Below are 25,297 nucleotides of genomic sequence, written 5' to 3'. Positions count from 1 at the left end.
CCTGTCACTCTGCGATACAAGAATCACAACATCACCTCGTTATTTTTTCAAAAACAAATAACAGAATTCGAACGCTGTCCGCACGAATTTTACACACTTTCGTGATACAGATTTTTCATTAAATCGTATTAATGGTTCCGACAACACCAGAATTATTCATTTCAGTTGAAGTTCTATTATGAAAAGTGATTGGTTAACCCCTAAGGGTTAACCAGAAAAAAAAAAACAAAAACAAAAAAACAAAAATTACCAATTTTTTGTCAGTGGTCCATTTTGCCCTTCGTGACCCTTAGTTTCTGACCCTGGGTTTTTGACGCCATGTCCCTTATTTGTAATAAGTAGCTCTCACGTCAAAGCAGATGAACTATTCAAGACTTGTTGGTAGGTACACTGTTAAAAATTTCTTGAAATTTCAGTCACAATGTCTGAATTTCCAATGTTGTGAGTTTGAATTCAATTGCAATTGAAAACATTCACTAAATTTCTCATTCATCTTGAAAATTCAAGAAAATTTGATTTTCCATATTGAAAAACCATTGATTTTTCAATGAAAGCTTGAATTTTCAAATTCATCGTGGAAATTGAACATCAAACGTAATTGAATTTTCAATAGATTGAAAATTCAGAGAAGTTATTGCCTGAATTTTCAACATTATCAAGGCTTTTCAGTGCCGTGTGGATCTGAAAATCGAGAATTACTTGAATATTCAAGAAATTAATTGATTTGTCAATGAAGAATTCTACAGAAATTTCATGTAACTTTATCGTTGTTAAAAATTTCAAGTGTAATTTTCTAACAATGTAGTTCTAAAGATATTGAGATCCGAAAAATGAAAACCTACCTATCAATAAAATAAACACAGCGGAAGCTGAAAATTACCATAATCGACGGATTCCATTTTGAACATAAATGCAGCTGTAGCATTCCCCGAGGAAACTGGAAAAACTTGATTCAATAATGTAATATAATAAGAATCTTGGAGATAAGTCGAGGTAACGGTAATTGTCAGGCGTGCAGGGATTCCAGCAGGGTCAAAAAAGCTAAAACTGAAGTTATCCTCATGTCAAAGCAGATGAACTGTTCAAAACTCTTGTCGGTTGTTCCAACGATATGGAGATCCGAAAAATGAAAAACGACCTCTCAATAAAATAAACCTAGTTCAAAGGTTCCGTGTGAGCCAACAAAATTCCTTCCTTCAACATCATTCTCTTCTGTGTACATAATTTTTCATGTGCTACACCTCTCGGGAGTCTCAGGATTTTGAATTAATATGGACATTCCAGACGGATTGCACGGAATAATTTGCCTAACCACTGCCTACTCTTCGTACCATGATTAATCGAACAATTATGTTCAATTAGATGCGTTAATCCGACCGCGCATTGCACAGCTCAGCAGATTCTCAACGTGATATTCTAACATGCACACGTGGCAGGTAGACTTTGAAATCAATTTAATGCCCCTCCAAAATCTCATTAAAATGCATAATGAATGTCTATCATGAATGAAGAAGTGTTGAGGTTTATTCAGCTGTTCTGGGAGTTGAGAATAAAGGGTGATTAACACCTTGGTTGATAAAAGGGGGAGGGGCCAGTGTGGGTGGTTTGAAAACTTCATAACGTCATTGTTGAAGTTTTAAGCTCAACTACATGCCACAGTCACGGATAATAGAATCTGCTCGTGGTAGTTTGTGGTGACAACGTCATTTGACCTAGGTGACAATTTCGATGGACAGATTCCAAATAATATTTGAAGTTGCGCGGGGGGAGAGTTTGTCTTAAATTATGAAAACCTTGCTGAAATTAGGAACACTCTTCCCAAATTCTGTTTGAGAACATGATGAATAAAGTGGTACAAATGATGCTGCACTGACAGAAAAAGAAGAAAGAAGAAAAATTTAGTAATGTCGCGAGAGACTTCACGAGACAATACTTTGGAGAGATAGTCTCGGTCTCAATGAACACGGAAATCTTTGCTCTCGAAATCTTGCTTTTGGTCTCGTCTTCAGTCTCGAAATACGCAGTATTGACTCCTCTCGTGATGACTCCGGGCCAATTTATCTCATCTCGGTCTCCAGTTTTTCGTGTTTTTTAATGCAAAATCTTAGATATCAGTAGTGAAGTGGTCAATCGGTTTAAGTCGACTTAGCTCCCAGTTGAGTTTTGGTTGAAGAACTCGGAATTTAAGAAAGATAGCGAAATTTTTGTAAATTTTTTCGATAGGAATTTCGAGAATTATGTTGTTCTGAAAATACTCTAATTTTTTAGATGATTTAATTGGAAAAGTCAAATTTTTTTGAATTTTTCCGATCTGCCATTCAATGGCAATTCAAGAAAAATTGCCCGTCGGGCTGCGGCGTTTCCCTCATATGGTGACCAATTTAGGGTTAAAGAAGGTAACTAAAAGTGGTTCACCGCAAGGTGTTGAAGGATCTATTGCTGATGTGTGGTTTGACGTAACCGCTGATTAATTAGATAGTTCGAAACGGTGATTCGCGGAGCGAGGTTCGCGGAAACTGTTGTTCTATTGTAGTAATATGTAATGGACTGAGTGCTTCATACGCTTGTCAAACTTGGTTGTTTCCTTATGCTATACTTTATTCAAATTGAAACTGTGTTCTAGATCATACTGCACTATTAAAAAATTACAAGTACGAAGCACGAATGATTTTTCCTGAAAAACTTGAATTCCATTCAGAAGCAAAAAGGAGTAAAAAAATTGGAGCTAAAAATATGAAATATTGTGGTATAATTGGAATTCACGAAATTCGATTGATCCCGTATAATAAAATTTAAAAAAACTCAAATAAGTCCACATATATACATACATGCATACTTATGTACACTTTTAGACCATATTTAGTTACCTTAACACAAATAATTGGAATATTAAATTTGAGCGATTACAAAGCTTCAGTTCGGAAGCAAAACCAGACACAGGTGAGAACAATTTCCTGAATTCAAGATCAGTGTTCTGAATTTGAGAAAATAAATTTACTGCGTGATTAATTTTAAATATGCGGCTATGAACATCACAGTAAAAGTATAAAACGTCAGGAAAAATGGATAATGAGGATGAAATTAAAAAAAAAACTCGGTCCAACGAGTCTTTGAATTTCTAGGAATATTGATTTTCTATAATGGCCGTTAGCTCCTCTCTCGTGACGATGGGATTTGGAATGGCGGGATTTCATTGGATAGGTGCTCAGATCTTGTGACACCATTTCGCCAGCTATTGAATGCATAAACTGGCTGTGAGCCACATAGAAGTGTCATTAACTGAAGGAAAAAATCATTGATTAACCCAGGGAGGAACAATTGCGTTGTAATTGAATGAAAAGGTGAGATTAGTTCGCGGTGAAATTGAGGAATGAGCTGTGCTGAATTAATGGTGAGGGGAGGGGATTTTATGTGCATGACGGTTTGTCTCAACGATCGTTAAGGCGGGAGTTCCAGTAATCGTTGTAGTCAGGGAGTGAAGTCTTAATTAATGTAAGCTGGGTGTCATGGCTAAATCAGCAGGAATTACACTGATGTTGTAATTAAATCTGGAATTGTTCTGCACCTCAGGGAATTTTTCATTGGACTGAAATAAGAGCATCTTCCTCTGAGAAAACTACAGGGAGAGAATTAAATAGTAAATATTACCATGGCCATAGGAGAGATTACTATGGTAACATGGTAAAAGGGTCTTAACTGTTCCTACTTTATAATCCTTACTATGTCCCACGTAATTCCTAAAACGGTAATGCCACATGGTAATCCTTATACTATGTCCCATGGTAATGCTTACTATGTTCCATAGTAATACTTACTAATATTCAGAGATGATTAAGGTTGAAACTCTTTAAAAAAATTCAAAAAATTAAACTGTTTATTTGAAATAGAAAACCATAAAATTTCGGTAAATATATTCTTGAATTTTCAGGACAGTGACACTGAATGCGATTTAGGGGGAAAAAAATCATTAAATTTCAGATTTCACTGGAAATTCAATGTCATTTGGCGCTGAATATTCATGTTAGATTGAAAATTCAAATGAATTAAGGAATACTCGTCTTTATGCTCCTTAAAATTCTGGAATGCTACTCACGTTTCAGTGAAACCTGAAATTTCATGATGAGCCCCCCCGCCCCCCCCCCTAAATTGCATTCAATATCACTGTCTTGAAAATTAGTAGTCAACTATTCATGAAAATTCTTTTTTTTCCTAACAGTATACGGCAAAATCGATTGGGGTAATTATTTTTCCTACTTTTTAAAATATCCCATCATATATCGGAAGGCGCTCAGTAGCTCCTCCGAAGACTGTCAAATATCACCGATATCACTCCTTAAGTAGTACAACAGTTGCTATATGAAACCTGTGTTGCCAGATATTTTTGCGACACCCCGAGTCGAATAATTGGACCTGACAAATTCTACTTAGGTCTTTCCGTTCAGAACTGGATAGGTCTTGGGAAGCCTCTTCCCAAGTGCTTCCGAGACCTTTCTACCTCTGGTTATGTCCAATTTCAGCACTTGTTAGGTGTAAGCAGGACTTGCATTCAGACTTTCCAAATCCTTGCCGGTTCCCGTAATTCTGTGGGCCTATATTAAATCTGCGTTCATTGCCCTATTTACTCATGCGTTATTGAAATAAAAAATGAAATTATTGTTTTTTGTTTAATCTCGAAAGTCAACATTTCACGGGAGGGTGGAGGGGAGATGCATGTTTGCGGAGGCTTGATATTTTTACCCAACAAGCGGAGAAGGTTGCAGAATCTATTCCAGCCACTCTTGCCCCTCCACCTGCATGCATTCTCCAAATAAAAAATGAAAGTGTTAACAAATCTGACCCTTGTTCCAAGTAAAAACCGAAAGTCTGACCCTGTGGCCCCCGGTGAAAATTTTTTTTTTCAGTTTTCACTTTTTCCACATACTTTTGAGAGTTCTGAATAGCCCGTCGCTTAAATAGTTGGAATCAACGTTCACCAGGCTAAAAAATTCGATTTTGGCGAAAATCCACTTGCCCCGGAAAACCCGAAAATCTGACCCTTTGGCTGGGGCTAAAAAAAACGGTTTCTCAGTTTTCTCTTTTTCCACATACTTTTGAGAGTTCTGAATAGCCCGTCGCTCAAATAGTTGGAATCAACACTCACCCGGCTAAAAAATTCAATTTTGGCGAAAGTCGACTTTCCCCCTGGCAAAACCGATAATCTAACCCTTTGACTCCGGGTGAAAAACAATTTTTTTTAGTTTTCACTTTTCCCACATACTTTTGAGAGTTCTGAATAGCCCGTCGCTTAAATAGTTGGAATCAACAGTTAAATAGTTGGGCCCGACTAAAAAATTCGATTTTGGCGAAAGTTGACTTTCCCTCTGGCAAAACAGAAAATCTGACTCTTTGGCTCGGGGTGAAAAAAAAAATTTATTTCGACTTTTGTCGCGCCTTCGGGGGTTTCATTGGCATCAGAATTGTTAGAAAATACAGAATCAACTTTCACGTGGCGAAAATCGACTGTCACCCTTGACCCACGTGAAAATGAAAAATTTTTTTTCCCCTTTTCTGTCACCTGCGAGGGTTTCATTGGCATCAGAATTGTTAGAAAATACAGAATCAACTTTCACGTGGCGAAAATCGACTGTCACCCTTGACCCACGTGAAAATGAAAAATTTTTTTCCCCTTTTCTGTCACCTGCGAGGGTTTCATTGGCATCAGGGGGTCAATAAATACAGAATCAACGTTCACTATTTTTTATTTAAACACCGCCTGCAAACAGGGAGATGAGGTCGGCTAAAATATATTCTGCAACCCTGTCTCCTCGTCGGCTATAAATTTCAACCCTCCGCATACATGCCTTCCCCTTCACTCGTTCGTAAAATCACGCGTTCTCGGTAGCATCGAGGAGGACTTCTCAGGACCGAAAAGAACTGAGGATTCGAAAGGTCTCTGGAAAAGTACGTCGCAGAACTGATTAGGACTTACCAGATCCATCTAGGTCTGGAAAGATCTTGAAAGACCTGTGTACGTCCAATCAGAACCAAATCCTCGACTCGAGACGATGCCGAATCTGACAACTGTGATATTTGTGAATTAATTTCGGAAAAAATGAGGAATGCCCGAGCGAGGTTTGAACTCGCGACCTTCAATTTGCCGGTCTGGTACTCTACTTACTGAGCTACCGGCAGTTCCGTCACCTTCCGTCGAATTTGATTCACTTTAACGTCGAATGACCCACTGCCGCCCTTCTAACAGCATTTTGTCAAGTAATATTGATTTATTTCAATATTTTGCAATTGAACTGTGTTACCAGATATTTTGTCATTTCTGATCATCAATTTTCCAAGTTTCATGTGTTCCAGTATTATCTCTCATCATAATAAACAATACTTCGTTTCTCTCAATACAGTTTTGACAAACCATTTTAAAAATTTATTCGGCATTTAGTCTAATTTATTCATTGCTACTGGGAAGTTTTGTTAATGTTATGCATGAAAAATTTACCTTTTTTATGATCTTATGCACACCGATCACGTTCTTTGTTAAGTCAGTTAAAAAGTCATGAGTAATCTCTCGCAATCAATCTTTCAAGTTCCAAGGTATCTTCTCTCATAATCAACGATATATTATTCTTCTAAATAGCCCTCACAAATATTCCTGACAGTTTATTCCTCCCTATATATTTATTCTCTTGACATAAAACCTCCGCCAATCTCCCCTAAACAAGAGGGAAAGTGGGCATTAGTTTTTTTATACATTCCGAGGGACACATGGACACATGGTTTTTCTCCCCCAAAATAGAGCCAATCATCCAAATCACCAGCTCGTAATAAGGAAATTTACATGATACAGACTATTATTGTTAACCATTGAGTGAATTCCATCAACAGTGGGTCACTGAAGTTTATTATTCCTAGATCAATAGAAAAGTGATGAAACGATCTAAGTCTACTTAGCTCCCAGTTGGGTTTCCGAGGAATATTTCGAATCTGTAATAGAGTGTAGAGTTTTTGTGTCAACTGTTTTTGTGACTCATTATTTTCTACTCAACAGACTTTTTGGAGAAACTACACCTATTTACTTTCCATTTTGAAATATCTTTCAACAACTGATAGGGAAGTCAAACTCATAGAATTCATGGAGGAAGCACTGTAGAAATGACTTTTTAAAATAAGTTTTTTTGTTCGTGTCGCCCGAACAGGCTCCGTAGAGACGTGTGGTGGCGTCCGTGCGGCGCGCGAGCAAAAATTGCATCACTCTCATGCGTTAAAGTGACTCAACACACTGTCACGCGATTTGGTTCTAATGTTCATCATTATTCGCAGTACATATAAATTAAGAATAAAATACAGAGGTCTGACGAGTCTGATGGAGAGAATAAATTTGATGGCATGCATATTAAAGCTCCAGAAATGATCGAAGCCTTAATACCAAAGAAATTTGAAACGAGGTATCACGAGGCATAACCTACAATGGATTTTTGAAATGATGCGACGAAAGAAAGATTCACAAATTCACTGAAGATTCCATTCTAGTGTACATAACAGAATGTCAGAAGAAGGATGCACCAACAAAATTGTGGAGCAAAGTGTCGATGTTAAAGAAAATGCTCTTTATTAATCGCAGTATTGACATTGACAAAATGCCCCATATCAAGGCATATTTGAGTAACAATGAGAAAAACTACTTTTCAAAGAAATTCAAACCTTTTACATGGGATAATATTCAACAGTTTCTTCGGACTGCCACTGATTCAAACTATACGTTTTTTATCATTGAATGAAACTTCAAAGCGGTTTATCTTGCAGAAGCACTCGGTGTCGATAAACTTGCGTTACACCAACATTACACGGTAACTACATGAAGATAAGACCAACACTGAAGGGTATCCGCCCACTTTTGACGTCCTCAAGAACCTGAGAAAGGTCTGCGGGGCTTGTATAAGCAAGGGCACAGCGATAACGACAGGGATGACAAGACGTTACCAGATTAGATTGAGTTTCTGGACCACACACGATAAATTGATAGACGATATCACTTTGGGAGCTAATATCTAGGGTGAGGGTTCAAGTAGGCAAGCCAAAGTTATATTGCATCTTCGGACTCGATGCAATACGTCTCTGAAACAATATCGATACTAACGATGATTCTTTATCTCTCTTTATCCCTCTTTGAATTGATGTATCCATCAACTGTATGATGAAAGGCGATTTCGAAAGCAGAGAGAAACATTGATTCTTGTTATTTCCGCGAGGTTCATTTCAATGTACACAGGCAGAATCTGCGGTCATCTGCCCCTTTGTAACAATTTCATTCAACGATGCAAAAGGAAGAATAATTGGAGAAATTGCCGACCATTACATTTTTATGCTCTGTCACCGTGAAGAATATAATTCCTTTTTGCTTCCGAGTGGAAGCTTTGTAGTCGCTCAAATTTAAGTTTCCAATTTTTTGTGTTTGGGTAATTAAATATAGCCGAGAAAGTCCGAATATGCGATTGTTAGATGATGTGTGCATATATGTATAGGGTCCTATAAATTTTCCTATAAGGGATCAATCGAATTTCATAATTTTTTCATGAATATAGACTTCAATAAGCTCTACTCATTGACACCAATTAAATTTCCATTTTTCATACAGATGCGAAAAAATCGCTATTTTCCCGAAAATTGTTTTTTCAACGATCACTTGAAAAATTGTCATCAAAATGGAATTAGTCATGATGAAATATTTAATAAAAATTCTCAATAACCCCCTAATTGATACAATCAACCTGCCTCACAATAATTCTAGAACTTCACATGACAATTCGTAAAAGTCATCTTCACCTCCCTTGCAAACCACTCACTTAACCTCTAATTTGCACAGTGCAATGGCTAGAAAAAAGTTGCTAACGATTGTACGACAGATCATCAACTTTTTTGCTCAAGTGAAATATTCGTGCGAACAGCGTCGATAGGTGATGTGTGCGTGCAACGTGGCTAAAATCTGTAAAGTGACTCAGTTACACCAATTTTCGAGGTACCAAATATTCCCAATATCCCACCCGCGCGACACTAACGAACTTTAACAATTGCGAACATGGTATCAACAAAAAAAAAGCGGGAGTGAACATCGATGCGATTTTTTGCACCTCAGGCTCCCCAATTTCCGTGATACCCTCCGACTCGCTCGGGGCATTTTCAGATACTCCACGATATGTATTCTTCCATTTTCATGGAGCTATCCCTTCATTGGACTGTGGGTCGTAGGTATATCAGTCCCCTCACTTGCAATAATCATTAAGATAAATCCTCTAATGTGAGTAAAGCAAACATTACCTTGCTTCTGTTTCTCGGTGTAAAATCCTCCTTACTCGCCTTTCGCCGTTTGTCCTTGAGGATCATCCGTGCAGCCGCAAACGCCATTGTGAAATGTACAGTAGCACCACTTTTACAATTATAAACCACGAATCTAAGCTACTTGGAAGTTACGTTCCACGAACGTTGCAAACCGCACCACAAAATTTATCTCAAATGTAATTCAACACTGTATCAACGCTATTTTTATAAATTTAGAATCGTTATAATACTGCAACAATCACCAATAGACTATCCAATTGAATTAAATACCTAGACACTGGGTGAATATTTGCTTCACTCCGCACACTCTAACGTACCCCATTCAATAATCAAATACTAATAACCCATGAGCACTATTAATTTACTCTAATACAACAGTCACATTAACCGGGAATATAGGTGTGATGATGAAGCATTATGTATAACATTTGAATGTCTCTCAGTGGTATCGAACCAGCGCTATCATCTGCTATCATTCGATGATCTCCGTTCGCTGTGATCATTTGTCATTCAGTTCTACGCTTACGTCTTCCCTGTCTCCTTTTTCTATCGTTCGTCCTCTTCACTTTATGCGGAAATACTACGTTGCAAGCGATTCTTTGTGACTCCAATGTGTCTTCATGTTTGATGTATTTACCGACTATTGGGGAATGGCCATGAATCTAAAATACAGTCAATGTATTTGCGATAAAATACAAGTAGGGGAATAACTGGGCTGTTATCATTGGCAAATAGTGTTTCCATTGCAATATTTACAGCGCTATCGTAAAAGCACACAGGGTGATTAAAAACGGAATGATGGGAAATCAATCCAACAGTAGTTAAGCTGCAGTGATTAAATGGATATGAAACTATTGTATGATATACGCGGTAAAGGCTACAAAATTCAGTTATACTGTGTAATTACAGTGTTGGGATCTGTTATGCTCGTACAATCGTACCTTAATGACGTTTTGGTTATTGCTCTCGAAGTTTTAATGGCGTGTGTCCAGTGTGTGAACGGGAATGTTCCTCGGATATTATTTACTACATCTCACAGACGTTTGAGTTAAGACATCGTTTTGCGCCAAAAAAAAATTACTTTTGATCGGTAGAAAAAGTACTTGTACGCAGTATCAAGGGGTTTCTGGGGAAAAGGCACATTTTTGTACTTCCTCGAAGCTATAAAACAACTTGATGCAAGTATCATGCGTCAAGTACCTGTGGACTGGTGAGAAGTACCTCAGTACTTGTCACAAGTATTTTGTTACTTAGGCCAAGTAAACAGTTACTTCTACTGAGTACCTGGCTCGTTATTTTCAAAAGTACCAAATAAACTCAATATAAGTTGAGTATAAGAACTCAAGAATGTCAAAAATTAAAAAATCCTAATAATTCTCGTTTTGTGAGTAATAAAATTGAAAAGGAATTGAAAATAATTTTTCGAAGCCTTTTAAATGTTGAGAACAACGTAAAACATGAAAATTTCAACAAAATTGAAATTTGTTAGGTTGGAGAGCAATCAATAATCAATAATTCTCGAAAGCATCCATCAAAATCGCAATCTATTGATTTTTTCGTACAAAATATCTTCTGCTGAACATTTCTATTTTCAAAAATGCGTAAGACAGCCCATTCTATCCGGTAATAATATTCACTTTTCTCAATAAAGTAATCACTTGAAAGTACTGAAATTAAGTCCTAAAAGTACTTGAGAGAAGTTGAAAAATTACTTTTCACTAGTACCTTCGGTACTTGTGAAAAGTACTAAAGTACTGGCAGTAAGTAGTGATACTACTTCCTCCCAGTACCATTTCTACTCGATTGGCAGATGTGGTACTTCACCCAAGGACACAAAATGTACTTGGGACGAGTATTTGTAGAATTTTTCAAAAGTGAGCTTCCCGCAAGTACCGGTTGGTACTGGTGAGAAGTAATTTTTTTTGGGTGAGGCCATTTAGAAAACGTTTATTTTCTTTCATTATAGATCTACCCCACTTTGTTCGGAGTGAGGCTGTAAACGCTCCTAAATGCTAAAGCGTTGCATTTGTATTCCAGGATGATATAAAATTTAAGTGGATGCTTTTCGCCTACCTGCATCACGTGAAAATTACACGCACTATGTAGTTAGGGGAAATGCAGTGAAAATGGGATGTAAAACGGTGTTGGGAGAGAATGGTATAATTTTCAACGGGTATTCTTTCTTTGTTTTCGGGTCTTAGTCTTTTAGCTTGTGAATAGAAACTTGGGGATCGTAAATATTGTCGATCTCCAGAGTTGGGTGGGAATTGCGGAGAATGGCCTGAATGTGAAGATATCACGTCAAATGCTGTGAGAAGGGTGTGGTAAATGCTGGGGAAATGGGTACTCAAGGGAGACGGGTGTTGGCGATTATTCGGCAGTGGTGTGCGTTGAGAATATTTGGCAGGATTTTTTATTGGCTTGATATCGAACTACACTGTTAAATTTTTTGTCTGAATTTTCCGCGCCAAATTCCGGAAATTTTTATTGATTTCATGTTTCACTGACATTTCAGAAAATATTGTCATTGAAAAATCGAATATTTTACTGATTTTCTGTTCAAATGATCTTGAAATGAATAAAATATTTCCTTTTTCAGTTCAACTATTCTGTCAAAAATTCAGAAAAATCAGGAAAATTCAGGGAAAAATGAAAAATTCATGTCATTTTGTTTCTGAATATTCATGTTCCACTAAAAAGTCAATTAAGCTGTAAAATTTCCGTGAATTCTACTTAAAAATTGAAATGTCATTACCATTTCAAAAAAATTTCAACAGTCTATCGGTTCTGATACGAACGCATTTTGCCTGGTCTATAGTGATGTCGCGAGAGACGAGAAGAACGAGAAGAGACACTGTTTCGAGATAGAAATGAGCAGATGAGACAAGATAAGAAAAGTTGGTCGATAGAATGAGAGAAACGAGACGAGAAACGAGACCCTTATATTTTCTGACCCTCATTTTTTAGCCTGATTTTCTTTGACCCTTATTTTTTCTAACTTTGATTTTTATCTCATTTTTCCTAACTGCATTTTTTTCCACGTGAGACGAGACGAGATGGAGACCGTGAGAAAATCTTTTGACTCACGACGGGACGAAAGAAGGAATATCTTTCGTATATCAAGGCGAGACGAGACGAGAGAACTATCTGCAATCGACAAGAGGAAACGAGAAAATGCCATTTCTCGTCTCACGGTATCACTAGTCAGGAAAACTGACAATGAGCGAAATTTTCGCTCGGGCAGTAGAAAATTTTTAGCTGAAATTTAGCTAAATTTTTTTGAACATTTTTTGTTTTTTTCAAGTGACAATTCTATGGAAATACTACGAATTCCATAATTGAAAATTCATAATTTGAAGGATAAGTCAACGGGAACTGTCAATTTTAGTTTAATTATTCCATGAAAATTGGTGAAAATCCCAAAAATTAAGGTATAATATATTCCCTACCCAGGGAAGGAAAATAAAGGAGTTGTGGGCACGTGTAAAATTACCACCCGAGCCGAAGGCGTGGGTAGTAAGCGAGTGGGTAAGGGTCCTTATTTAACCTCCCGTGGTCAGGACATCATTTTCCGTTGCGGCGTAGGCGCAAAGTCAGATTTCACCCGCCGTAGGGGGAAGTATATTCTTGAGTTTTCAACTCATTGACAGTTATGAATAAATTGCTACTGAATACGCATTTATTGTCTTCCTGTTGCTCAATTGAATTTTGAATTCCATTGCATTTCTCCTAAAATTGGAAATATGATTGTTTTTTCCCTTCAACGATACCTATTCAATGACAATTTCCTGAAAATTATTACTGAATTGTTCACGCAATGTCTAGTTTTTCCCCAACAGTGTATCGCTCGGCAATCTTCACTACTAGAGGGGCATGAGTAAGCCGGACGCCTTTGCAAGTAGTATAACCTCTTTGCAAGTAGTATAGACTCAACATTAGCTCGGACAAGCGCCGAAGCAGCTCAACACCCATGTAACCTTTGCTGTCGGTAAACAATCAATGCACGGAGAGAAATATTCAATAAAAATTACGTATCTTTTCCGTATTTCCGTAATTTCTTGTGAAAAATTACAATACCGTCATTTGAATTTTCTGAGTCGATTCCGTAATTGGTGAGCGAATTGTGAGTTCCGTAATTTTGACTGAATATTTCTCGCCGTGTGTGATTGATGAAAAAAGACAATGAGATATAACGCACTCTGTCAACATTCCATTGATCGCCACTAGTTTCTCATTCCCATCGTTTCAATCATGAGGGGTGAATGGACAATGACGGAGAAGAGGAGGGCGGGGATAGAATGACTACAGAGTGCGGCAATGAATGAGCGATTATCCAGTCAAGTAGAAAACAAGTGAGAAAACATGTGACCATTTGTGGCGGTCAACACTCAAAGTAATTGATGTAAGCGTCAAGGGGAGATAACGTATTCTATCAAGATTCCGATTGATCTCGACTGATTCCTCGTGCCATGACATCATTGTGGTCATGATGCACTGAGAGAAAATTTTTTCTACCAAACCATTATCTCTTTTATAAGAGATTTGCAAAACAACTGTACATATATTGAGTTCAAATAAGATAAATTCACCTGTTTTATTTTTTTTCCAAATGTATCCCCACACGGAGAGAAATTTTTGATAAAAATTATCCTACCGTTCTATAAAAGTGTATCATGACTCATCGTTTCCTTATTTCGTTTCCTTGTTTGAATTCGAGTGGAAAAAACTTTGAAATCTATTGACTTTTTCTTATCGAATATCCAATAGAATCAGCGCAAAAAACAAATCGAATTTTTCAATAAATTTCCAATAGAGGGCCTGTAGGAACCCCATAGAACTTCTATAGAATTCCAATAGAATTTTTTAACGAATTCGCTAGATTTTCTATTGAATTTTTTCATCCGTGTACTAATTATTAATATCCAAATTTCTCGATTCAAGTAAGATACTCTTGAGAGAAGTATTTTCCTGCTGTGTGGAATGAATGGGAAATACGAAGCAGAGAAGAGCGACAATGAATGGGCAATTAGGTACTCAAACGCAAGACGAGTGAAAAAAATCGAACAGATCGCAGCAATAATCGAAAAAATCGATTATTGCTGGGTCATTTGCCCGAGGAAAGACGGAAGTTTCGGCAGCCGTAGATCTTGCTGCGTTGCACATTCGAAAGGTGGACGTGTATTTTCAAGAGTTGTCGATATCTGTGTAGAATAATGTAGTTTTGGGTCAGTAGAGCACTGAGAGATTTACGATGAATTGAGAGATTTGAGAAAAATGAATGTTGCCGCTTTTTTTTTAATGAATGCAGAGTGGGCCAATTGCAAGTTCGTTATTTGCACGTCGCAATTGCCCTCTTTTACTCCTGTGAAACATGATTTGATGGAGTGGCATCTGAAATATTCATAAATAGTCGGTGATATCGGTGGTAACCACGCGTGCATACATTTCGCAATTTACAGTAGTTGACCGATTGATAAGAACCACGCAACCTCAGGGAAAACATGCAAAGTGGCAAAATTGTTACAACCAATCCACTTTGAGTGACGGGTGGAGTGATAATGCAAAATGTAGGAGGAAGTTGGCTCCTATTTTTTCTATTCGCTCAAAAATACAAATGCTTTAAATCTCTACTGAATATGGAGACCGGGAGAAATTTACCTAGATCATTAGGAAGTTGGCATTTTTTTAGTCGACCGCTAAAGTTTTTTCATGGGGACGAATGGAAGTGGAATTTTACCGAACACGTTCGGTAAAAAATCGTTCTCCATTACAGAAAAATTATCCGCAGTATTAAGCAATCATTCACTTTCATTAGGATAATTTTTGATGGAACGCAGGATAAATTTGACAGTTTCGGCACAAATTACCATTACGTTCAGTAAATTTTTCCGGGCCAATCGAGAAAAATTCACTATTCGTCTCGCACTTTTTACCCCGATATAGAGTGAAAAAGTACTGGAAATCCAGTTCACTCCACGATTACTTGGCTTGTTCGGTAATTTTTCTAGAACTTTTTTCTCTCTCTGTAGGAATTTTTCTCCGAAGGAGAATGATTTTTTTTTTACCAAACGCGGTGTGATAAAATTTCACTTTCATCCGTACCCATGTCCTTCACTGCGAAGTCAGATAAAAATCAGAACAGTAATTTTTACATCCACAGATGTGATTCTTTTACAGAATCAATCATGAGATATTCTCCGAAAAAAGTTTTTCTTATGGAATTAAAATTTTACTCCCCGATTACTTTTCGCACAGTAAAATTTGCCCCGATCTTCTAGATAATTTTTGTCCAACTTTCTCTCCATATATGGAATAATTGAATTTGACGGGAAATGGAAATTGTGAATTTTTAATGACGAAATTTCTGGAGATTTCATTGGAACTGGCACTTGACAAAAATTTCTAAGGAGTCTATTTGCAATTTCAGCTAAAAGTTTTCAACAGTGTACCAATAGTGATCAAACCAAATGAAATTCTCTCTTCACGGGGAGAAAGGTTCAATAAAAATTCCGATTCCATAATCGGTGAGGGAAATGTGAGTTCCGTAATTTTTTCTAAACATTTCTCTCCGTGTTCGTAAGATGCTCAATCCAAATTTTCGATGACCTTAATTTATTACATTCTACTCGTAAATTACCGTTCACATGATTCGGAAAACAAAGATGATTCGGAGAAAAAAATTACCTCTGCCAAGTATATTTACTAACTACAAGAAAATTGCCATACGTCTTATGCAGATATTTATATACTTGCGGCAAGTAAATATACTTAGCAAAAGCATTTTTTTTCGGGTCCGTGTCTAAAAATTCCATTTAAAAACAACTCCGTCAAAACAACCTCCAAAATAACAAGTAGTGGATAGGGCGGAGTTGTTTTGACGGCAGTTTTTTAGACGTGTTCCCTTTTTTTCTCAGTGTATTCGCCAAAATGATTCTGAATTGAATGTTCGACAACAACAAATATTCGAGACAATTTGAATATCCAAAATTGACTTTCGCTATCTCAACTCTTGCTCGATCATTAATAGTCGATTGGCAGTCCATCTTACGTTGTTCCACACAATACAACCGATATAAGCTGTAAGCATAAACATTTCACATGTTTTAAAATTCACTTGACGTTCTAGATCGATTTCTCTGAATGGAGCTTCTCTCGTTAATAATTAACCTCATTTGAACCAGACGGCGCTTGCTATTTTATAAATGTGAATATGAATAAAAATGAAATCAATACGTCATATTTTCTGAAGATTCAGCAGAACATGCGACAGACAGTAATAACGTTTCATAAAAGGTGAAATGATTGAGAGTCGACTGGATTTTCCCTTCGGCCGGTCGAATCATTCATGAGATATCCCATTGGACAATCTCCCTGACTACTTCACAGCTCGAGTGCTCACCTTTTCTGCACACTCTCCGTTCCCCCTGTCACTCGTTCACTCTTTTCCCATTCATGTATGAGCCCACAGCTTGAATTATCCGGACTAAGGAGACCCTCATCTTTTATACGATATAGGGAGAAAAGTTGGATCGAGTTTTGTATCGAACGATGATGTGACCTGGCGGCGAGGAAAAATTGGAGCGCCAATGCCACGCCTATGGAGCGTAATGTCCCCTGCGGCGGTGGATTCGATTTGCACGAAGGTAGGTAACATGGTGAAATGAAAGAGACATGTAACTAACCTCATTTTATACGATTGCCTTTTTAGTACTTGGGAGTAATAAAGCTCTTTGCTGATTGCTACGATTATGAGTTTAACTGTTCCCAATGGAACGCTTACGGCAGCGATAGAATAGTTTTGTCATAGTATTGTACAGTGAGAGAAAAATTTCCTCATATGTAGACCGTATTTACTTGAGAGAGGTAAATTATTATCAACGGCTTAAATCTCAGAATGTTTCCGCATCACGGAACTCTAATAAATTCGGCGCAACCGGCTGAGCCCTTTCGGAGGTATTTAACTTTTGTATAAATCTCTTTCATTACTAGGTTGAATATTTTCTTGTAGACATCTGGTAGCATGTGGTTACGGTTATATGCTTGTCACAAGGGTGGAAATTGCTACGGATCCATTCGCAGGGTTACTACCAATGGAATTGGTAGGAATAAAAAAAGAAGAAACTGCTCATAACGCATAATGTAACGGTGCAATGTTTTCTCGAAGATTGTCTCGGTCCCTTGCTTGTTTTGTTCCCTAATTGTCATAGGTTATCGGGGGCGGGAGCAAAGCGGGCGGTGAGTTATCCTTTGTGGAAGATGTCGCCGCGTTCCAAAGCGTTTAGCGGTAAACTTGGTGGAGATAGAGAAAAATGGTTCAAATAAAAATTGTTATATGCCTTTAAATGTTAGACATAATTTCTTCGACATTTTCTCCCACACTTAGCAGTTAATGAGAGATTACTGATTTTATGCTGCATGGTGGGGCGAATTACCAACGACGTTTTTGTTTATTACACGGAGAGAAATATTCAATAAAAATTACGTATCTTTTCCGTAATTCGAAAGTGAAATGTGGTTGTACGAAATTTTACGGAACTGCATGGACAATGAAACGAAATTCAAGTATATAATAATATGCGATTTGTCGATCGGCCATTTATCATCGGCCCTGGTTATCTCCAACCGAAATATCCAAAATTCATAGATTAATTAATGGAACTTTTCGCAGCACTCACAATTCCCAGTAATTGCAATTGGAAAATGGTGACATTAAATGATCCGAGGGGAGTTGGCGCGTGGTGGAGTAGCGTGTTGAACATATGAATAACGAATTAGACAGGTGGAATGAAATGACCAACGTGGGCATGTTGACATGGCGCAAAAATTACTAGCAATGACAGAAGTATTTGATTTGGATGGCTAAATATTTGCAGTCACGCATCAACCCGGGCCTGAATAATGAAATGGTCTCCCCTCACCTTTCACCTTTCACCTTCCGAATATCAACAATCTCATCATTCTCACTAATTTCCGAATATCGGAAACTCTCCAACCAAAAATAATTAAAAATAATTGAAAACCTAATAAAACATTTTCACAACTCCCGACAATTGCAGCCGCATTTAGCTATTTCAAGCCTCCTTTTTTCTCCGGAGGCTCCAGATGGATTGCCAACAATAAAGAGACTGGATTGTTTTATGCCAAGAGGAATAAAGAACAAACGAGGCAGAACAGAGGATAAAAACCATCATTGAAGACAAAACATCGAAATAAAAAAAATAGCCCAACTATAGCTAGCGTACTTTTTATCTCCTGCAGAATGATTTTCATTTCATAAGCCGAGTGACATTCCGAGAGCTTCTCTTGTCACACAAATATATACAGTAAATGGTCAGGTGGCTCGTAGAGACAAAGGGAAATCTTTCGTTGGATGCTGAGTGGCATAACGTACTAAAAGCCTGAATGCGAATAAAAGCCGTTCTGTTTTAAATGTCAGTGTGATGGTGAAGTCATCAACACTGTTGAAGATCGGGAGTGTACTTGAGCGTTGGATTTTTGTTTATGACTGTAATTGCGTCATTTTGGCATGACTCTGAATTAATGCACGTGCCAAGTGCAATACAGCCGGTAGTGGAGGTAGCTTTCATCAGAGATTTAATGCTCGGAATGAGTAACTCCGGAATTTCATGATTTTAGTTGCTGTGACAGTGTGATACGCAGAGAAAGAACAGTGTCTAGTTTCCAGAACCACGTAACTGATTTTGAAAAATTCATGTTGTGGAAGGCATCACGGAGAAAATTATTTGGTGAATTTCACCAAAATAATTCGGCGCCGGGCCGGGCACCGGGTGTCATTGAAACATTATTTCAAAGACACATCAATCATGATGTCACGGATCAATATATCGCAAATATTTCGAATATATTGCAAATATTTTGGGATGTTCACGCAGTAAAAAATAATTTCGTTTTTTTTCCGTCATACAGTCACTGGGTGAGCCGTCTTTGCCCTACACTGAATTATACTACACGGAGGACAAAGTCGGATAAAAATTACCAAACAAATCAAATAATCATAGAGTATCCTCGATTTCCAGTACTTTTTTACCGTAAATAGGAGAAAAAGTACGAGATTAATAGTGAATTTTACTCCGTTGGCCCAGGAAAATTTACTAAACGTGAGGGTGAGTTGTATCGAAGCTGTAAAATTTAGTGAACGTGAATAATTACTCCAATTTTTTGGATAATTTTTCTGCAGCGGAGAATGATTTTTGCCGAACCCATTTGGTAAAAATTCACTTCCGTCCTTCAGACGGGTACAAAACAAACAATCCCCTGCCGGTGTGGAAAATTTTACTAAACATACTAAACAAACTAATAGAAAATCAATGTTATATTTGATTTTTCAAGGAGAAGATTTCCTGAAATTTAAGTGGAACTTGAACACGATAATAATTTCCAGAATTTGGTACAGAAAATTCACACGAAAATTTTCAACAATGTAGAAACTTCTTTCTCTGTGTGTGAAAAACATGTGGAGGGTATATGTGTAATAACAACGGCGATAACCCTATATCTCTGGAGTTGAACATCTAGTAGGAGGGGCATATTATAAACTGTTCAGGAAGTAATGACAAAAAAATGTCCCATTAATTGGAACATACTCGGGGATTCCCAAAATTTCATCATTTTATCTCTGTCCCTCTAGCAGCTACCGTTAGGGGGAGTATTGATCACCCCCACGGCGCACCCAAACTTCAACCGTTCCGGGATTCTCCAGTCTCCGATCCTCACTACCTCTAAAATCCCTCTTCTCCTACACTCCTGCAACAATTCACATTCACGATTTCCGCTATTTCCTATTCTCGGGTGGAGTGTGTACGCTGAGTTTCTTCTTTGAGTTCGCCGAAAAGGGGNAAGGGGGGGGGGGGGTTGAAGAGTTTTCGACGGAGAATGGCACTTCATGATGTCGGGTGCAATTGAATGAAATTAATTTTGATACTTTGATTGACAAATTTGTCGGGGGAATTTAGAGATAAGTTTTGGAGTGTTCAACAAATGCTAATATGGATGGTATTTGGAAGTCACTGTTGACAATTTTCCTTATCAGATGCCGGAAATGTTTATGAAGTGACATTTGTTGACAGTGGTTCTGTACTATTGTCTTTACAAGAACAAAAAATAATAAACAAAACAAAAAAATGCCACAAATAATGAAATGTAACGCACAACGTTTTGAATATTAACTCCTCCCCTTCAAGTACTCAATGTATTTGAATCTACGGTATGAACAAAACAGAAAATGATGACGGAATATCTATTCAAAAAACTAAATCAAGTTAATTTAACAATCATACTTTATTGTAAATTAATGTAAAAAAACACATTTGAATAAGTGTCGTGCGCTCACGATGGGACTCAGACCTATAGACTCAATGCTAAGATATTATTCAATATTAAATATTAAAATTTCAAGTGTCACTGCAAATTTTGTAAAATTCCAGAATTTTAAGCAGCATAAAGACGAGAATTCTTCAATTTATTTCAATTTCCAATCTAATATGAATATTCAGTGTCAAATGATCTGAATTTTCAGTGAAATCGCATTTAGTGTCACTCTCCTGAAAATTCAAGAATGTATTTATCGGAATTTTCTGGTTTTCTATTCATTTTCAGGGAAAAATGGAACGGAAATTCACAGTTGTCTTTGTTTTTTCTTTATTTATTATTAATTTTCTCTTCGATTTATCCACGAAATTTTGAATTTTCAATGACGAAATTCCTTGAAATTTCAATGGTGTTGAAATTCGATAAAAATTTCCAAAACGTGTACCGGAAATTTCAAACGAATCTTTTTCACAGTGTAATGTGATTTGAGCCTATAATGCGACACCTTAATAACAGACAAACGTAAGTTCTATGAGTTCTCTATGTAGAGTATGAGTTCTCTATGTAGATACTTTGATTTTCCTTTGTGCGATTTTACTCGAGTTCATGCGAATAATCCATTCAAGACATAGCTGTAAATTCCTTGCCGTCTAAACTTTGCTTTGACATTCCAATTTATCTGCAGCGTTCTCCCGATTGAAAACCTCATAATCGTGACGAATAGAATCTCCACGCTCTACAAATCCATGTATATCATAATGTCTTCAATACTAGTCTATCCATGCCTCAAATCAACTCCTTACAAATGTCTCCATAACTTCCCTAAAAAGTGATTGCAATCCTTTGAGCACTGAATGTCAATTTCCTATTACCCTAGGAGGAAACGTTGACTCTTTCAATTACTACAAACTCATATTAATTCAACATCACGATCTGAACTTCTCAGTCAAAGTTGAGTTGATTGAAGGGGACGGAACGTGCAGATGAAAAAAGATTGAGGAGGGGTAATATCGCAAGTAATTTAAGCGGCTTCTGTGGAAAACGAGAAGTTGAAAGTGACGGGGTTATGTTGGATAAGCGCCAGGAATGTTGCTCATCCACAAATGTACACATTTTGGAGACAAATGCATGGAGGCGTGTATCGATGTGATATGCACGAATTTAGTTAGCAACGCATCCTTCCCAGTTTTGTCGTTGAGCGCTCTGAATGCTAATCATCTCAATGCCACGGCATGTATCCAACGTAATCAGCTGAGTGCATATTTCCATGGGATAGAGTATAGTACATCACGTAACCAGGTATGTTTAAGTGAAGGACAAATGGGGAATTTGTTTAGAAGTTTCTTCTTCCAGTGGACTGATGCATCTTCGAGAATTATTTACCATTCCGGCTTTGGAAGCTTATTCATGATGTGATAATAGCAGGTTTTGGGTGCTTGACCTCGTTGGCGCACCATGACCCGGAATCGAAGATCTAAGTGAGGACAATGACATAAGGGAATCCATTGAATGGAATTGTATTGAATGGCCCCATCATTCTTACCTGACCAATGAAAAATCAGTTCTTTAAGAAGTCGAAATAATTGATTTGTCCTGGAATGAGTACTTTCTAGGATGGGGTGATTTTTTCCAACCCCTCAAGCCCGGCATAACACGTGAACGTACGTCTCTTCGTCATCGCTTGTGCGTAAAGTGAAAATCCCACTTTCCACACAACGTGATGAAATAGTATATTTCCCGTTGAGTGCCGCTGGGGTTTTCGACGAATGCGTACCAATCACACGAGTCGAAAACTCCCGTGGCACTAGGCGCGAACGATATTTTTCCGTAGTGACTTTCACTTTTGCCAGTTCGGAGAAGGGTCAATAGCAATTCCCGGACTGGGGAAAGTGAAGGTCAGTACGGAAAAATAGGGTTTGATACTCGTGGGGAAAGTGTCCTTTGACCCTTGGGAGGGTACACGGAGAGAAATATTCAATAAAAATTACGGATCTTTTCCGTAATTCCTGAGCGAAATGTGGTTGTAGGAAATTTTACGCAACTGTCACGGAATTTTTCCGGAGCGTTCCGTAATTTTTATCTGAATCTCTTGTGAAAAATTACGACACCGTCACTTAAATTTTCTGAGTCGATTCCGTAATCGGTGAGTGAAGTGAGAATTCCGTAATTTTTACTGAACATTTCTCTTCGTGTAGCACTCGCACTTCGGCGAGCGCTGCACATCTAAGATATTTATTGAAATATACTATTTAAGGGGAGACAACCCTAGTAAAAATTCTGACCGGCAGGGCGACATCCAGTGGGCGCGCGCCCAGATATTTGGTCTCGTATATTAGGCGCGCGGGGACGTTCCACCGTTAGCCACACGTATGCTATACGAGAGTCGCCCCTGGAAAGTCCGGGCGACGACGCTTGGACACTCGATTTCCACTAGGGAACTATGACTTTTAAACGTCGCGGGCTATCGGAGTGAGATTTTTCATGGATTGAAAATGAATTATATATGTCTAAAAACAAATAATTAGTTGCAAAAAAATTAATTGTTCATTGTTTGTCTGCCCCGCAGACGCTTAAAATGTTAAAAATAGTCCAGGGCGTCCAATTTTTGAGCTACAGAGAATTTTTTTTTCAAAATTTTCGAAAAAATGTGTACAAAAACAATTATCAATTAGTTTTTTGAAATTGGACTCCTACGCTTGGAGAGCGTTCTACAATTGAGATGGAGAGCTGAAATTTTGAGAGGATTTTTTAAAATTTATTGCGAGTCTGTTGAGAGGCCACAAGTCAAAAATTCCGGAACGTGGAAAACCAACATAGATACTGCTTTCTTGCCCATTGTGTTTGACGTTATAATCATGAAATTCTAGTTTTTTGAGACAATTGAAAGTCGCGAAAATGTCAATAATGCTGTACAATGAGAACCAATGGTGTGAATGAAGCAATTTTCAAGCCAAATGTAGGAACATAACCATCAATACTCCCTACCTGGAATAATCCCACATTCACACTTTGCAAGACCATATTCTTACGATATCATCCGAGGGAATCGCACGTCAATTACAGTGATGCAGTGGAATGCAAACGTCCCCGTGAATCCCGTAATTCCCCGAGGATTCCCTTACCTCCTCCACTGGAAAATTTCGCCCCGAGTTGAACGCCGAAGAGGAAAAATTAGGACAACCTACCAAGAAAGGAGGAAATAGAGAGAAAACTGGAGATCCTCCAGCCCTCAGTCGATTTCTAGAGTATATTCTCCATTTTCCCCAGAGCAAGGAAAATTTTCATGTATATGTTGACCATTCGCACCGGGTTATAGTGAGTTCATGTTCTACTTATGAGATTGAACTGGATTCTGATATCCGGTGTTCATTCATATGGAGACCACAAAACCGAGAAAAGTCTCCACTGGGTCAACTGCTATTTGACACCAGTGTCATCGATCATGTTGACCGCAGACGATGTAATTTGAATTTTAAAACGAATTTTGGGATGACAAAAACGTCAAACGATAATGATAATCCATAATTCAGTCGAACGACCGAGTGAAAACACCCTTTGAGTATTTATCGTACGTACAATGCCTTCGACATTGAACACTCGCCAAGTGGGACTCCTCGGTGCAGCGGTCATGCTCGAAGTGACACGAACCATCGGAGTCATGGACGCGTACAATGAGCGTAGGTTGGTTTATAGCAATACTTTGCGCTAGTATTTCGTACAAAAGCGTGGGTTTGCGATATGTATCATTGATACAAGACCACTGTCGATTCTATAGCCAGACAAAGCCGCATCCTTCGATTCTCCTCACCAGGCCATTTCCTACTTCATCTATCAACGGAACTGCTTATTCTTCTTGAGTTGGAGTCAATTCAAAGAATGTCAAATGCAGAAATGAAATATTTTGCGAACATCGTTCTATGGAGGATACAGAAGACTATGGCATGTCATTTGGGCTTCGGAAAGAAAAATTGTAACGAGATCGTGTGAATAGTCTTCAGGGAAAAGCGGAGTTACACGAACACTTTTTAGGTTTTTCATGAATATTAGCATCTGAGGAAGATAATGATGGGTAATAATTGTCCAATTAAATGACGTCAACTAATGCACTTTTAATAATGAAAAACAAAAATGAAGTACCATCAAGTATGCAGGAGAGAAAAAACGTTTCATTTATGAATTACGAGTCATGTGGTTGCATTGTTTGAATGAGAAAAAGCAGTTGGGGTATATCACACCGGTGATTATCCTATATCCACCAAGTTAATCAACAGGGGTTCTCAACCAATTAAAAAAACGTGACAGAAAAATGAAACATTTTTCAAAGGAATTATAAAACAGTCAGAGAGATTCAACCGCAATTCTAGTACATAATCCCGTTTGATGATAACAAAACTCGAGTTTTTACGAAAACAATGCTCTTGTTCATTTTACTTCTCGGTAACTTAGGGAGAGTCGGGTAAAAGGGGAGGTTTCGTTATTTGATCTAATATCTTCATTTATAAATGAAAATATTGACAATTGGAAAAGATCTCAACACGGAACATTTTGCCCGACTCTCTTCTCTTCTATTAAGATATTTTTTATAGAAATTCCTCGGCTCTAATTTTCTTCCTTTTTTTCATTCTATTTTTCTTTTTTTTCATCA

General features: G+C 37.8%; 1 protein-coding gene across 2 annotated transcripts in view; it reads right to left on the bottom strand.

Annotated features, from left to right (window-relative positions):
• The window catches only part of LOC107042594 (calmodulin-A), an 88,126-nt gene that overhangs the window by 58,887 nt on the left and 3,942 nt on the right, over window positions 1-25,297 (bottom strand). For both annotated transcript variants that reach the window (XM_015263697.1, XM_015263705.1), the window contains exon 2: window positions 9,304-9,986. In XM_015263697.1, the coding sequence (XP_015119183.1) occupies window positions 9,304-9,390 (87 nt within the window). In that variant the 5' untranslated portion in view covers window positions 9,391-9,986. The remainder of the gene's footprint in view (window positions 1-9,303; window positions 9,987-25,297) is intronic.

This window comes from Diachasma alloeum, unplaced genomic scaffold (genome assembly GCF_001412515.2).
Source record: "Diachasma alloeum isolate Michigan unplaced genomic scaffold, Dall2.0 Dall_scaffold_00179, whole genome shotgun sequence".
Taxonomy (NCBI): Eukaryota; Metazoa; Arthropoda; class Insecta; order Hymenoptera; family Braconidae; genus Diachasma; species Diachasma alloeum.
Note: the sequence above shows the minus strand (reverse complement) of the source record. Positions and strands in the feature narration are given on the sequence as shown.